Here is a 16153-nt window from a genome sequence, read left to right on the forward strand (position 1 = left end):
GATTACGCTTGAATCAATGAAGTGAGTAAGGAAAGATAAAAGCCAAGAAGGGATGAAAAGAAAATAATTTTCTCAAAAAAAAAGATGTTGAATACATCCAAGATCCACATGATGATGCCCTAGTAGTAGAAGCTGGCATTGCTCACTTAATGGTAAAGTAAGTTCTGGTGGACAATGGTAGTGCGAAAGATATCTTGTTCTAACACACTTTCAAGGAGATGAAGATTTCGGAGGACAAATTGAAGAGCTTCTCAGTTCCTCTGTATGGGTTCGCAGGGGAGTCTATAGTGCCAAAGGGGGGGTCATATCCCTACCAGTTACCTTAGGAACTTACACAAGGACTGTCATGCACATGATCAATCTCCTAGTTGTAGATGTGCAAACTCCTTACAACACCATTATTGGAAGGCCATTTCTGCACAAATTTCGGGTGGTGGTCTTTACTTACCACCTCAAAATGAAGTTCCCAACTTCTTATGGCCTAGGAGAAGGGAAGGGAGACTAGAATTTGGCTCAGATGATATACTACACTGATTTGAAGCATAAGAATAAGGCTTCCATTTTAGTTGGTAGTATGGATGTTTGGGAAGAGGAGAAAATACTTAAGCCAACCCTACCTAAAGTGCTTCGTCCTATCACTGTAGAAGAAGGAACTGAGAAAGATTTATTTATTGGATCGCAGTTGGACAAAGATTTAGCTGAGGAGGTAATCAAACTCCTCCTTTCTAACATCAAAACTTTGCACGGAGTGTGGATGACATGCCAGGGATTAATAGGGAGGTTATTTCCCATAATTTGAGGATCATATCGGAGACTAAACCAATCAAGCAGAAGAAGCGTAACTTTGCCCCGAAAAGACAAAATGCCATCAAGGAAGAAGTGGGGAAGTGAGTTGATGCGGGCTTCATAAGGGAAGTTCAATACCCGAAATGGCTGACCAATGTAGTCATGGTGAAGAAGGCAAATGGGAACTGGTGCATGTGTGTTGACTTCATTGATATGAACAAGGCCTACCCCAAGGACAATTATCCCTTTCCTAAGATTGATCAGCTGGTATATGTTACTTCAGGGCAATAACTTCTTAGTTTTTTGGATGCGTACTTAGGCTACCATCAAATTAAGATGAACCCAAAAGATTAGGAGAGCACTTCATTCGTCACTCCAGAAGGGACATATTGCTACAAAGTTGTGTCCTTCAGATTGAAGAATATTGGTGCCACTTATTAGAGGTTCATCAATCATGTTTTCGCTAATTGGTTAGGAAAGATGCTAGAAGTGTATGTGGATGACATGGTCGACAAGAGTGGAAGGGATAAGGATCACCCATATGATCTTTAGAAGGTGTTTGACACTTTGGCAAAATTTCAGATGAAGTTGAATTCGGACAAATGCATATTTGGAGTAAGCTCTGGGAAATTCCTTGGTTGCCATGTCACCAGTAAGGGAATCGAAGTGAATCTTGAGAAGGTTGAGGCCATACTTCAAATGGAGCATCCGAAGTCCTCGAAGGAAGTTCAAAGGCTGATCGGAAGAGCAGCAGCAGTAGGAAGATTTCTTGCCATGTCGGGCAGCCTCCCCCTACTAACATGTCCAAAAGATAGAGAAGTACTGTACGTCTGTACCTATACCTGGCCATGTCAAATCATGCAATGAGTGCAATCCTCATCCGAGAGGAAGACAAAATACAGAAGCCGGTTTACTACGTTAGTAAGGAGATGGTGGATGCGAAGACTCGTTACACTGAAGCGAAGAAGTTTGTCGTAGCCTTAGTTATTGCTACTCAAAAATTAAGGCCCTACTTCCAAGCTCATACTATAGTAGTTCTTACTGATTGACCATTGAAAAACATACTTCAACAGCCGGATACATCAGGAAGGTTGATAAAGTGATCCATAGAGTTGAGTGAGTTTGACATCCAATACAAACCAAGGCAGGAGATTAAGGTTCAAGCCTTAGCTGATTTTGTTGTTGAATGTCTCCGACCGACCCAAATAATGCCGACTGAAGACGATTATCCGAAGTGGAGCCTTTTCGTTGATGGTTCTTCCAATCAGGAGGGAAGTGGGGCTGGAATACTCCTCTTCGATCCGAGGGGCATATGTATAAAGTCAAAAACTTGTCAATCAATGATGACTCTCAGTTGGTAACCAAAAAATGAAGGGCGACTATGAGGCGAAAGGCCCAAACATGGTCAAATACTTAGCTGTTGTGAAGAAATTACTGGCCAAAATTCCAAAGGTAGAGATCAATCGTATACCTAGTGAAGAAAATGCAAAGGCAGATGTACTTGCTCTACTCGCTTCAGCTTGTTCGGCCAAAGGGCCTACTTCAGTCATAATTGAAATACTCCCTCAACCAAGTATTTTGGCTGAACTAGAAGTGGCTTAGGTGGAGGCTAAACCAAGTCGGATGGACACGATTAAAGAATTCCTACTGGAAGGAAAGCTTCCCGAAGATAAGAATGAAGCGAAGAGTCTCCGAAAAAAGGTAGCAAGATATACTCTAATCGATGGATAGTTATACAGAAGGTCATTCACACTCCTATACTTGTGATGTTGACACCTAGAGAAGCTGATTATGCCTTAAGGGAAGTGCATGAAGGGATTTGTGGAACCTATGTAGGAGGAAGGACATTGAGCTATCAAGTATTACATTATGGATACTACTGGCCTACAATGATGGCAGATGCCAAAAAACTTGTGCAAAGATGTGATAAGTGCCAAAGGCATTCCAATGTACCCCACTTTCCTTATAGTCAAATGGTGCCTATTTAGAATCCTTGTCCATTTACTCAGTGGGGTATGGACTTCCTTGACCCATTCCCTCTAGCATCGACTCAAAAGACATATTTGATAGTAGTTGTGGATCACTTCACTAAGTGGGTAGAAGTGGAGTCACTTGCAACTATCTCAGAAAACAAGGTGATAGACTTCATCTGGAGGACCATTGTTTGTAGATATGGGATATCAAGAGCCCTAATTATGGATAATGGAAGGTAATTTATCAAAGGAAAGATGAAGACGTTGTGTGATGACTTGAGGATTAACCTCAGAGTCACTTCGGTCAGTCACCCACAAGCAAATAGACAAGCCAAAGTGACAAACCGAGTGATACTTCAAGGATTCAAAACCATGCTAGATAATGCCAAAGGGAGATGGGTAGAAGAACTATAAAGTGTGTTGTGGTCTTACCGATCAACTGCGTAGACTTTCACAGGAGAAACACCCTTCTCCCTTGCATTTGGTTCAGAAGCTGTAATATCAGTAGAGATTGGAATCCCAACTACAAGCATCATCAATTTCAATATCCAGGAGAATAATGAAGCACTTTTGAACAATCTAGATATGGTGGAAGAAGCTAGGGAGGAAGCACAAATTCGAACTGCTGCATACAAATAGAGAACAACTTGGTATCACAATCGAAGGGTCAAAGAAAGGAGGTTCACGCAAGGGGACCTTGTCCTAAGGAAGAATGAAGCAGCAAGAAAGCACCCTAGAAAGCTTGGGGAGACATGGGATGGACCTTAGAACGTTATTGAAGCATTCAAGGAAGGGACTTATCGGATTGAAGACCCAGAAAACCCTGGGCAGAAGATGCGTCATTGGAATACTGATAATTTACATAGATATTTTGTCTAGTCAAACTATAATTTTTAAGAATTGTCATTTCCCTTTTCAGTCAACTTAATAAAAGCAATAGTTAAGAGGTGATAACACATATTTATGCACATTTTGCATCTCTTATTCCTATACTTTGCATTAGTTTCCTTTGTGAAATTGGTTGTTTTGATGTGTCTTGTGTAAGTTTGAAGGAATACGTCCCTAATGGTGATTGAGAGCTAAAGAGGCAAAAATATGGTGAAATGAGAAAAGATGAATATGTTCACAATTTTGAAGCCAAGTCAGGTTCCTAAACAGATTCGTCAACTTCGTGGAATAAACTGGACGTGTTCAGGAAGAACTGGATGACAAGTGACATACTGTTGGAAAGATATAGAAATCTAGTTTCCATAGAATTTTACGGTTCGTGATTTGGAGGTTCCTAGAGGAAGTTGCATCAGTTTTAGCATCAGTGGTTCAGTGCAGAAATTATATACGAAATTAGAAGATTTGATACCTCAAGTTACTATTCTTGGTACTCAAGACACGGAACAAATCTTGGGAGATTACGGGGCACTCGAATCTTGTGTTAGAAGTTAATGGCAATTCTCTCAGTCAATTAAGTTAAGTTTCCATAAGGAGAAGTGTATTGGAAGTCAAGTTCTATATCAATTAGGAGAAACACTTCCTTATGGTAATTGAACTTAATGCCTATTTTGTCTCAAAAGTCTTAGTGTGCCCTATTGGGGAACTATAAAAGGGATGTAAAAGTCATCGAGAAAGACATGGACGAAGGAACGAAAGAACGAAGAGCACGAAGAGAAGGTGAAACAGCAAAGCAAGCAAGCCAGATCTACTACTTGGTTGTCTCTTTCTCTTAAGTGTTTTAGTGTTCAAAACAGATGATGAGTGGCTAGTTTTCCTTCAGTTAAGGGTCTGGTTGAAGCCCGAACATGATTGTATAGATGCTTCATTAATCTTATTTCTTGAGATCGAATGAAAATCTTTTCACTATATTACTTGTTGATGAAATATGAGATATGTTTCTTTGAGTGCATGCTTAGATACATGTTTTAAGATTCTATTGCTAGGACAATATGATTGATCGCCCATATCTTCATAAAGTCTTAAGTAGCCAATGAATAAGATAGCTCATATTCATGTGAATTGATTTCTAGGTGATGTAAGATGCATGCCACATCTTATGAATTTAGTGATGTTTGCTTTCTTTGTGCTTAATGATTCTTGAGTGTTGAATCTATGAACATGTCATTCTAGATTGCATCTTAAGAACTAAGTTAAGGAGTACATGCCATGCACTTGACATACTAATTAAGAGAGAGTAATAAGATAAAATCAACACGTCATTGTTTTATCTTAAACATCGTCATTCGTGAATCAAGAATTACAGATGAAGGTTACAGCAGTACATGATTGTTAGTGGTGGATAGTTTTCCCTTGACTCTATCTCTTATAAGAATCAACAACATTTCCTACTTCTTACTGATTATTCTAAGTTAGTCGTTTAGCTCGAGTCACAATACTGTTTAGCTCAAGTCACAACTAGATTTGACTTGCAATTATATTCCAATCCTCTGCGGGAGATACCCTTGCTTCTCACTATACTCAACAACCTTTTTCTTAAGTTGCAAGGATTAAATTGAGTTATTTTTCGGCACCTATTTTGGTGTTCAAAAATAGCTGAACAAGAGGTTGTCATGCAAATCCTCCCTAAGAGGTCCCACCTAGGCCGCTTCGGCCTAATCAGGCCATTTCGGCCAAAAATGACTTAGAAAATTCTAAGCCTCAAATAAGCCACTTCGGCCCAATCAGACCGCTTCGGTCCAATGGCCACTTCATTCCACCTAGGCCACTTCGGCCCGCCTAAGCCTCTTCAATCCAAAAGACTTGTGAAAATTTCCAAATCCGAAAAAGGACCAAAGAGGTCCCACTTAGGCCACTTCGGCCCAAATGACTTAGAAAAATTCTAAGTCCCAAAAAAGGACAAAAGAGGTCCCATTTTGGCCACTTCGGCCCACCTAGGCCGTTTCGGCCCAAAGGCCACTTCGGTCCACCTAGGCCACTTTGGCCCAAATGACTTAGAAAAATTCTATGTCCCAAAAAAGGACCAAAGAGGTCCTATTTAGGCCACTTCGACCCACCTAGGCCACTTTGGCCCGCCTAGGCCACTTCGGCCCAACTGACTTAGAAAAATTATAAGTCCCAAAAAAGAACCAAAGAGGTTCTATTTAGGCTACTTCGACCCGCCAAGGCCGCTTCGGCCCAAAGGCTCACTTCCAACCAAATGGCTTAGAAAATTTCAAAATCCCAAAGAAGGACGCTTCGGCCTTAAAGGATGCTTCGGCCTTGAAGCACACTTCGGCCTCAAATACTTGTGAAAATTTTCAAGTCCAAAGTAAGACCGAAGTGTCCTACCTAGGCCAATTCGGCCAAAATAGGTCGGTTCGGCCTTGTAAGATCTGTCGGACAAAAGACTTGTAAAAATTTTCAAGTCCATAATAAGACCGAAGTGTTGCACCTAGGCCAGTTCAGCCAAAATAGGTCGACTCGACCAAATAGGTCAATCGGCCCAAAAGACTTGTAAAAAATCACAAGTCCAAATCAGATGACCAAAGAGGTCCACTAGGCCAGTTCGGCCCAAACTCTTGCAAAAAATTTGCAAATCTGAATCAAATGATCAAATAGGTTCCTTAGGCCAATTCGGCCCTCCAGGCCAGTTTGGTCCTCCATGTGGCTCATAATCGAGAAAGTATGAAGGAAGGGAAAGAACTGAGCTAGAGAAGCTCTTCCCCCTCTTAAGACTCCTTAGAACAAGAGACTTTATTAAAATACACAAGTCTCAAAAGAGTGGCCAAGGAGAATAACCAAGCTAGGTCATCCCACTTGAAGGCATTTCGTCACAAAGAAGAGGAAAATTGCTCAGAAATGAGTATAGCTCGACTCGGTAAAATTCAGAGTGAAAGATCATAAATCTCAAGCTATATTGAAGTAAATACAGGCTATAATAACCCTCTCATCAATTCGCCAAAAGACCTCTTGATGAAAGTTTAGGGGGCATATGATAATACCAAAATAACCCCACCAATCATACACTGACACGTGGCACTTCTAAGCTGGATAGACAAAACTTATCCAATTGGACATCAGTAAGAAGGTACCCTAGGATCGACCAAGGTAGCTTCCCAAAAACAGACTGAGGTACATTACGTCTATCCGACCGAGGTGAAGTACCCTTTCAGTACATTAATGTCCCAATAGGACACTAACTCTCAGCAGAGTTCAACTCTCATTTGGAAAGGAATACAGATGAGATTTACCCTCCGAGAAATCCTATGGAAAACCAATGAGAGAGAGTTTGACTCCTACTATAACTCAAATACCTCAGCTTATATAAAAAGGACCGTAGACGCCAGGTAAACATTTTAACTCCTACACTCTTAACTACTTATTGAGCAAGCGGCAAAACTCCGAAGAGCAAGTCATCCTCCCAAGTTTAGTACTATACTGACTTGAGCGCTGGGGAGGTCCCCCGAGCTTACATTTGCACACTGTGTAGGAAGGAAGGAATTGGTCTGACTAACTGATTCGTTCGGTAGGGTCATTCATATTTTTGACGTCATCAATCTCAATATCAACTAGTTTAATAGCGTAAATTAGAACTAAATATGGATTTAAAATTTTTATTATATTATAGAATATGTAAATGGCATTGGGATTTGTGAAAAATAATATTATGCTTGTCTCCTAATTTTTTTAAAACACTTGTGTTGAATCACAATTAGTTATGCCATGTCGACACAATATATGAATAAATAGAGCAGAGGAGAGAGTTATGGGAAGGGTGTGTTTTCTTCTGCAGCATAATATTTTATATAGGCAAATGTTGGTACATTAGATGCTATAAAATAATTTACAAAGTTGATATGACTGGCTGATTTCAAAAGTGTCATTCAGTATTAGCATCCATCAACAACAGGACAAGCCTGTGCTAGTTTCCTCAGATTCCCAATGATCATTACCAACTTTGTGTTAAGCCGATTCACAAAGCATTTGGGCAGCCATCCAGCAGGATCTAGCTGAAGAACCAAAAAGAGAAAGAAAGTGAACAAAAATTCTGACCTACTCAAAAGTCCCCATCTTTTGCATAAGAAAGGAATTATTGAAACCATTTTAATCAACCTGAACAACATATGTGACCATACAAGAGTCATCTTCAAGCTTCTCCACAACCCATCCTGACTGCAGAAGAAATCCTCTTATCGCATTGTTCTGCTTCGGCTGTAACCCGGCAGCTATCTCTTTTGGCAGTGAAGCTACTGCCACTACCTGTGCATTAATTCCACAGAGAATACTATCTGTCATGTCTCAACAGTATTGAACAAACACAGTAGAGTTACAATACTCTCTTTGTTTCTGCTATTTCAGTTACTAACCAGGGTACCATCTTCCATAGTTTCGCGTCGCTCGTAGACGATGAATTCTCTGTTTCTAAACAGAGGTTTAGAGTTATCTCCAAACCTGAGATGGATAATGCTGAGGTTGTCTTCAAGATCCTTTATGTACTTGGCTTCAACAAGGTCAGAGTCCCATTGCTGATCCAACAAAATTCAAATTCACTAATTGATTCATTAAGCATAGATGTCCCAAAATACCCACAGAGAGAATAGATAGTGATGTCTTGTTTACCTTGGCAGCATCAATGGCATTGGCTACCGCGATGAATTGTTGAGGTGAAACTGATTTGAGAAGCCATCGACTACGGAAGGTGTGAAGGGAACCAGACCTGCGTTTTGATATCTCGACACCATTGTCGAGAGTAACAACCTTCCACCCATCATTGTTGTTGCCAAACCTGTTTGAGTCTGAAGCTGAAAGCAGCTCCTGCATACAGCTCTCACTAGCAAACTGCACATACCTTCTTAGTGAGTCCTCACTAACAGACCTTTCAACAAAAACCAGAAACAAAATTAACGACAAATGGGCAGAAGCAATGAAACAATACTGCAAAGAAAGCTTTAGAATATTTACCATGACCGGCTCGAAGTCGTCGGACTGTTCATTGCACTTCTTCTGTCTTTTCACTACAAGAAAATTAGTAAAATGTAGGAGGGTACTTATACAAAAAGAGAGAAAGTGAGACCAAGAAGTGCAGAATAATATGTAGTGGGTCAAGGTCATTGATGCACATGGATGCCAGAAGAAGCTCCATGATTATCCCTGCACGTCTCTCTCTCTTTCTGTTCAAAAAAAGATGGCATCTTTCTTAGATAAAAAGAGCAGGCAGAGAAGAAGATGCACATGGAGTGTTGGTGGCTTCTGAAAGGAACAACCATATATTTAGTAATCAGAAACACTAAATACTAAAAACTAATGGGGGGTTTAAACTGACCATATTATCTAGCAATTGCCTGTTAATGGGTGACATTGACCCTACACAAACAAATCCATACTTCTCCACATCACGTGCCTCTACAGAATATCAGATTATTATATACATATGGACCAAACATATAAGTAGACAAACATGGATCAAGTAACAATCTTATCATCCATATATATTTGGTATTTGTCTCAAATGTCTGTTAGTTTCAGGCGGTAACTTAATTTCTCCAATACGAATCCTAAGTTTTGGACCACATTCTGCTGCATTTCACATGCTTGCAGAATATGGTGAAAGATAAAAGGCATTAAAGTTGCAGAGAAATTAAGAAGAACAACATAGAATGTTAATTTCAGGAAAAAAGGTACAAGGTTCAGTGAATGGGAATGATGTCAAGAGTAACGATTAAAGTTGCTTTCGGAAGATAAGAAAAAATACAATGATGAAAGGTCGATAATAGATAATCTGAAAGAAAAAGAGTCTTCTTATTCCCATTATTATTGACAAGTCACTAAAAAAGGTAAGAGAATGAACATGAAAGCTTTTATCTTTGAAAGGTACTATCATTGTGGCATTTCCTGCCTCAAAAATCCCTTGGCTTTTAGGCTCTCTACTGTTTCTCGAACAGCATCTTCGACTGGAGTGAAGACTAACCCTAGATTGATTAATCTCTTGGCTGCATCTTTGCAAGAGATCAGGCCAGGCTGAGTTTCCCCAATAAACCTGCATTTCACCCAAAGGTTGCACCACAGCTAATTAGACAAAAGAGAAGAGGATAATGAAGATAAAGGATCATAAAACTGTTGAAGAAAAAGTTGAAAAAGGCTGATGATAACAATGATTGCTTCTATTTTGTTTTATTGGACACCAATAGCTGAAAAATCCAGGTTGTCCTGTTTCCTTGTACAAAGGATACTGGCAAGCATAGGAAGAATGGCATATCTAAATCAAATGAAAATCTAGGAGATAATTTCACTTTCTTTAAAAAGATAAGAAAGTAATTAAAATTGAAATTATCATTGAGATTACATACAATTAGGAGTCATGATAAGATAATCCATCATGGAAGATCTATAAGAAAGTCAATTAATATTCATAATATCTTCGACACCACTAATGTCACTTGAACTTCATTATTTGTTGACAACTATATAACCCATTATTGAATTTCTACCATTAAGGTACCAAAGCAACTCAAGAGTATCGAATTATTAAATTCCCAGTTTAATATTTCAAGAGAGAACAAACAAACATTTGGCCCCAGAAGCTAGCCAAGTTTCCAGGATGTTACCCAACAATGAAGAATCCGTAGTAAGTTACTATCATTAAGGCCTTCGTCTTAAACAATTTAGGCTATTTGTTCTATTCTAAGAATTTACTCTCAAGATTATCTCATACCAGAAATTTCTCCTCTGTTTGAACTAGGCACCTAATGTTTCTATATTGTACATGTGCAACTCACATGGTTACAGTGGTGAAAATTCAAAGCAAGATCGAAATGCTTCAATAAAGTGAAAAGGGTCAAAAAGGGGTACAAAGGGCATCTGATACAGACGGCTAAATGATGTAACAATAGAAAGATTATGTGTGAAGGCATCTTTAAGATAAGATATCCATCAAGAACTGAATGAAGTGGAGCTCCATCAGACCCGGTTAAAGCGAGGTAGTACTTAATCAGTAGTGAAGGACCCTGACAAATAATAGTGGTGCTTACTATAATACAGAAAAATGTCTTGGAAGGATATAGACAGTGTATATCATCATTGAGAAAGATGAAAGTGCAAGGCAACGAAGATCCCAACTTTGTGTGGGTACTGGGGAGCCACCATGACAAGATAATCACAAAAAAAATGATGAAACACGACAGGATTAAGTAATTTTAATCATTTAAGAGAGAGTTTTTGTACATCTATCTATGGACCAACGTATAGTGCTATCATCACATAAATATAAGTTTGCCATTTTTCACTGGAATTGTCAATACTGATAAATCATAGCCACTCCTATGAAATGGTTTTTATACTAAATGTCATTCTGCTTTTTACCTTATTCAATCTCTTTCAGAAACCTCCCACATCTACTTCCATTCACCATCAACAGATTGTCCTATTTTACATGGTAAGTTTTTCTGAAGAGCGTGCTTATGCTTCTGTAATTAGCGAGTGTTGTTTCATCTTAAGGTCTTCCTATGGAACAAGACTAAATCCCAAAACAGTTGAGATCCATTTTGGAAGAAAAACCGTTAGACCAAATAAAAGACTCAATGAGCAAACCTGTGCACTGGAAACTCGGGGAAGAGCTCAGAGACCTTGCCAGCAAAATCAGCAAACTGATAGATTCCGTTTGTGCAAAGGTATCTTCCAGAGGAAGAAGAAGTCTCAAAAATCAAGACTTGTGCCTTTGCGACATCTTTCACATGCACGGCTCCCAGCCAGTGATACTCCTGAGTATCTTTTGAACCCTGCAACAGCTGCTGCAACACAGCACAGCTCGCGTTCAGGCCAGGTTGCAGGAGCTTGCCAAGACAAGTTGCTGGGTGGATTGCCACCACATCCATACCATGTGTCTTCGCAAATTTGGATGCCTCTTGCTCCGCTAATGTCTTTGCTACTGGGTACCATTTCTGCCAATCAATGCCCAAGAGAAACACAAATTCTTACTCGGTTGAGAAATCAGAATCTTCACAAAAATCATTTTGCTCGCAAACTATTTTTGATATTACTGAATTTTTTCTCAAGTGAGAATGGTATGAGACTGATCATGAAGCAATTGGATAGCATTTTCGTGGATCATACGTTCTAACCCACTACAAAAGGGATTAATATCAATTTCTACTTCATAGAATCTTCACAGAAATAATTTTACAACAAACTATTCATCATGTTCATGAACAGTTTTTGCAAAATTTGAATGATTGCTGGGCAACAAGAAGATAATCAGACTGATCATAACCCAATCATATTGCATTTGATGCAGGTTGATCAAGATTCATGTCAGATTATCAGAAGTGACAAGCTTTCTACGTGATCACAAACTTCTAACCTGAATAACACACACAAACATATAAAAAAAAACCCATTAATCAACCGCTAAAAAAGAATTGTGACCCACCTGACGAGACTTGCAGTAATCAAGGTCGGTCCAGGACGATTCGTCAAAGACCTTGTTTTGAGGCCAACCTGGATTGGGAACCATTGCCGATATTGAAGAAGTAAGAACCACACGCCTCACATTGGCCTGCCTAGCAGCTTCCAGCACATTAAGCGTACCCATCACCGCCGGCTCCACAAGCTCCTTCGTCGGGTCCTTGGTATCCTCCAGGGTGCAAGGGGAAGCCACGTGGAATACCCCGGAAGTCCCCTCCACCGCCCTCCGCAAGGCGTCGAAGTCCATCACGTCCGCATCATACACCTCCAGTCGCACGCCGGGGTTTTTGGCCCCGGGGAGATTGAAGAGGTGAGAAGCGTCGGAGCCGGGGAAGATCGAAGCGTGGATGGTGGTGTAGCCGCTCTCCAATAGCGTCCGCACCAACCACGTTCCTATGAAGTCATTAGCTCCTGTAACTGTCACCGCCTCCTTTGGAATCGCCATTGTTTCCCTCACTCTCTATTCTTGTGAGCTTCTCCCTCTGTTACTCTGCTAAGTGTGTGATTAATTATAAATCATATTTATATATGAAAATAGAAAAACAAATTAGTACCAGATAAGATAAGATAATAGATAGGTAAATTAATTAAATACCGGTGTTAATGATTAGATAAGTTGTTAAAAGCGACCTGAGCCACTATTTAAAATGGTAAGACCATCCACAATGAAAATTGTATCAGGTGTTTCAAAGTACAATTAACGGTGAAATATAATGTTAGTTGTTTATAATGGCAACATTTGACACTTCAAAATATGTAGAAATTTAACCAGCACTTCATATTTGGAGTATGTCTAAATGGATTAATAGTGATAAATACAATCAATCAAAGAATGTCACATGTTTTTTTTTTCTCTATTATATTTTTCTTCTTTTCTTGTTCTCCTTCTTTCTCTCTCCTCTATCAAGCACTCTCTCTCCACCTCAAGAGTCTCACCACTATGAATGTATAGTAATCTAACACTTGAAGTGACAAATATTGAGAGATTTGGAGTGGTGACTCAAGAACCACCGCTGTGAATGCTCTAAGACCATGCACAGTGGTAAGACCTTGCACATGCTCTTAACAAAAGCTCTAAATTTACCATAAAAGTACACTTTTCACGATTTATGGATTTACAGTTTCTCTAGTAGTATCATCATGCAACAGACATTCTAAATCATTTAAATATTCATTTATACAATCAAATTTTGTTGATTTTTTAAACTCAATTCATTTTACTACTATCATAATATAAAAGAATCGGAAGCCCTGCCAAGAACTTCTCTTTCCAGAAAGGTTGGTTATTATCAGGACGCATCATGACTCGTGTTAAAAAAGTATCTTTGTACTGACGAAAGTCATGAAGTTTTTTGCATCTTAAATTGGCTAAGAGTTCAGAAGATCGATCCCTAATGCTAGAAGGATCTCCTAGGAAATGTTTTGAGATAGAGAAGATTAAAGTTGCAACGGCATCCTGTAAGTCTTCTCCGGTTTCACTTTTGATGATTATACCATCAGAAGTGGTTTTGACAGCACTAAGAATTTCATTTTGTTGGGATGATGTAATATGGTAATCCCACCATCCTTTTAATTGACCAGTGAAACCCCCGACTAACAAATTAGCAATCGCTTGGTTAGTGGTATCCATTTTGGTTTTATAGGTATTACTGACCATGGTCATTTGTTGTAAAAGATTAAGGATATTGTAATCGGACATGCCGTCTATGTTCCATTCATAGATTGTTTCGGCATTGTATTTCATTTGATTGATTTGTTTTTCTTCTAAAAGAAGATCTGGTGCAGTCGTTTTTGAATAATATAATTTTTGTGGAGTCTGCCATTGCATTTTGTTTATCTCTAGATCTGAACTGTCAGTGTGACAATCAGTTTTGTCGAGATTGTGCAGTGCAGGTTTTGAGGATGGTTTCGGAGTATCCGGAATCTGTAAAGAAGGGAACTGCGTAATATCAATACGTAGTTGATTTAATTTTCTATCTAAGGCTGCTATGAAATCACTGTTGTCGGTATTTAAAGTCTTAACTAATTTTGGGGGGATTTCATAGGGTTTAAAAACTGGTTTATCCAAAGTAGGATGAAGAATTGGTTTTTGGACATAGTCCTCAATCCTGTTCAACTATTGTCCTATTGTGGATAAGTGTTGATTTGTAAAATTGTTTTGTTCAACTAAATTTTTGAATTCCTTATCGGTTTTTGCTATCTTAAAGGGGGTACCAACGATAGGGGTATTCTTGTATTCTAACTTAAGTTGGGTTAAAGGCGGATGTTCAGACTCAACAACAGTGTTTTGAGTCATATCCTGCCATTTTTGAACTCTAGCGGTAGTATTTACCAAGAGTGAACCGGAAGGATAATCATTTCCCATGTCGGGGGAAATCATTTCGAACCAGTCAAAGAATGATAATTGGATTCTATGGTCTGTCATAAAATCATAATATTCTTTTTGAATTGAGTCTCGTTTGGCTCCTTTGTAATTATTAAGAAACCATTCTCTTTTGAAAATATTTTCTTTTGAATAAAATTCTTTTTGTAAATATTTTTTGTCAATGACTAACTCAGCATCACTGTCTAAGACACCTAATTCGGGTAATTCAGGATGGTCAGAGTTATCTACCATCTGGGAATAGGTTGGTGACATTGGAGGTGAGTCCTTTTGTTCGGTTCCTGAATCCATATTAGATTCTGGATGTTGAACATCATAAAATGGTTTTGGTATTGTACTAGAGGTATCCACGCCTCGTATATCGGAATGATAGGAGGTACTTGGTGGAGGTCTAGTTTTTGACGAGACACTTGATGTAAAAAAAGATTTCCTACTTTGTGGACTAAAGGGTGGTTTAAAGGAGCTTGAAGAAGATCCTATGTGAAGATTTTGTAAATCGATTGAATGACGTCGAGAGCCGAAAGTGATTTCGACCTTTCCGTCAGAGGATTGAGTAATGTACTCAATGTTTGTATTTTCAATTTTCTTGGGAGGTACAGCATCCTGTAATTCCCATGTTTTTGGTAATGTAACTTCATTCCATTTGATGGATTTTGGTATTGTCATGTTTGATCTAGCTATATCAGTTTGTATTAAGAGGGTTTCACCTCTCGGGGATTGTCTCAACGCTTTTGATCCAAAAGCAGAGGACATGGCTTTGTAATGAATCCGATAAATAAGAGAAAGTGGAAGTGAACCACTTGCCATCTTATAATTGTGAGTTTTGATATTTAATGTTAGAGTTTCTAAAAGGTTTTGATCACTTAAGGAGACGGTAAAGTTTGGGTAACAATCAAAGTAGATTGGACCACTACATAAACTTGTTTATACCGTTCCAAGAAGGGAATCGTTAAAATCTATCATTCTACAATCACGAAGACATAATAGGATAGAGGTATCTAATCCTTCTCTTGTTAAGGGTTTGACACCTATTTGGACTAATCCTATATGCAAATAATTGTATTTGGACTTGCGTTTCGTTATTGATTTTGAAGTAAATAACTTAATTGTTTCATGGCTTTTGAAAAGAGGAACATCACGTTCTTCTGTTTTAATTGTATAATCTGTCCTATTTAAAATTGATAATTTAGACTCTTTTTTATAAATTTTGTTAATTTCTACTCGGGGAATATCCCAAGTATCAATTGACTTGTCTAAGTTTTCAAGATTAATCTCTTCAGTGTTGACTATCCTATCGCCAGCTATTGAGGTGGAGGTAGACGTAGATCTAAATAGAGAACTCATGATTAAACTCGGGTACAGTACCTACAGATTGGCCTAGTCTATGCTTTGATCAGCACCTATCGCCTGTATAGTGGACTTTACTACGGCTCCAACCGAATTACTACCACTCTCAAGTCAGGCACGCTCAAGGTGATGAACGGGCAATAGACCAGCAACCGCGGCCAGTACTAACCCAAACCATTTAATCATAAATCGGACTATATATATATATATATATATAATCATTTTATTTTAATATTTAACATTCCATATTTTACTCTCACAATATTTTTCCACCGAA

The 16153-nt window shown here is 38.8% G+C and overlaps 2 protein-coding genes across 3 annotated transcripts; both read right to left on the minus strand.

Moving 5' to 3' along the window:
* Window positions 1-7511: 7511 nt before the first annotated feature.
* Window positions 7512-9348, minus strand: LOC119982071 (START domain-containing protein 10). Of its 2 annotated transcripts, none has more exons than XM_038825249.1 (5): window positions 8649-9348; window positions 8307-8562; window positions 8054-8212; window positions 7800-7946; window positions 7512-7696 (listed from the first exon to the last, which is right to left on the minus strand). In XM_038825249.1, exons 1-5 carry the CDS (start codon window positions 8678-8680, stop codon window positions 7577-7579), a joined length of 714 nt encoding a protein of 237 aa, XP_038681177.1. In that variant the 5' UTR covers window positions 8681-9348; the 3' UTR covers window positions 7512-7576. The 2 variants fall into 2 exon arrangements, with proteins under 2 accessions (XP_038681177.1, XP_038681178.1); XM_038825250.1 differs by having other exon boundaries at window positions 7515-7696; window positions 7823-7946.
* Window positions 9349-9352: 4 nt separating this feature from the next.
* Window positions 9353-12638, minus strand: LOC119982070 (cinnamoyl-CoA reductase 1). The gene is made up of 3 exons (XM_038825248.1): window positions 12112-12638; window positions 11274-11623; window positions 9353-9723 (listed from the first exon to the last, which is right to left on the minus strand). Exons 1-3 carry the CDS (start codon window positions 12589-12591, stop codon window positions 9564-9566), a joined length of 990 nt encoding a protein of 329 aa, XP_038681176.1. The 5' UTR covers window positions 12592-12638; the 3' UTR covers window positions 9353-9563.
* Between the last annotated feature and the right edge of the window lie 3515 nt (window positions 12639-16153).

Source organism: Tripterygium wilfordii, chromosome 17, assembly GCF_013401445.1.
Source record: "Tripterygium wilfordii isolate XIE 37 chromosome 17, ASM1340144v1, whole genome shotgun sequence".
Lineage (NCBI taxonomy): Eukaryota > Viridiplantae > Streptophyta > Magnoliopsida > Celastrales > Celastraceae > Tripterygium > Tripterygium wilfordii.

Coding starts and splice junctions, on each gene's coding strand:
- LOC119982071 (XM_038825249.1), bottom strand. CDS start 8,680: ATGAACAGTCCGACGACTTCGAGCCGGTCATG. Junction 8,213..8,306: donor ATGCCATTGATGCTGCCAAG/GTAAACAAGACA, acceptor TTGTTGGATCAG/CAATGGGACTCTGACCTTGT. Junction 7,697..7,799: donor TGGTCACATATGTTGTTCAG/GTTGATTAAAAT, acceptor TTGGTTCTTCAG/CTAGATCCTGCTGGATGGCT.
- LOC119982070 (XM_038825248.1), bottom strand. CDS start 12,591: ATGGCGATTCCAAAGGAGGCGGTGACAGTTACAGGAGCTAATGACTTC. Junction 11,624..12,111: donor ATTACTGCAAGTCTCGTCAG/GTGGGTCACAAT, acceptor ATTGATTGGCAG/AAATGGTACCCAGTAGCAAA. Junction 9,724..11,273: donor CCCGAGTTTCCAGTGCACAG/GTTTGCTCATTG, acceptor GGTGAAATGCAG/GTTTATTGGGGAAACTCAGC.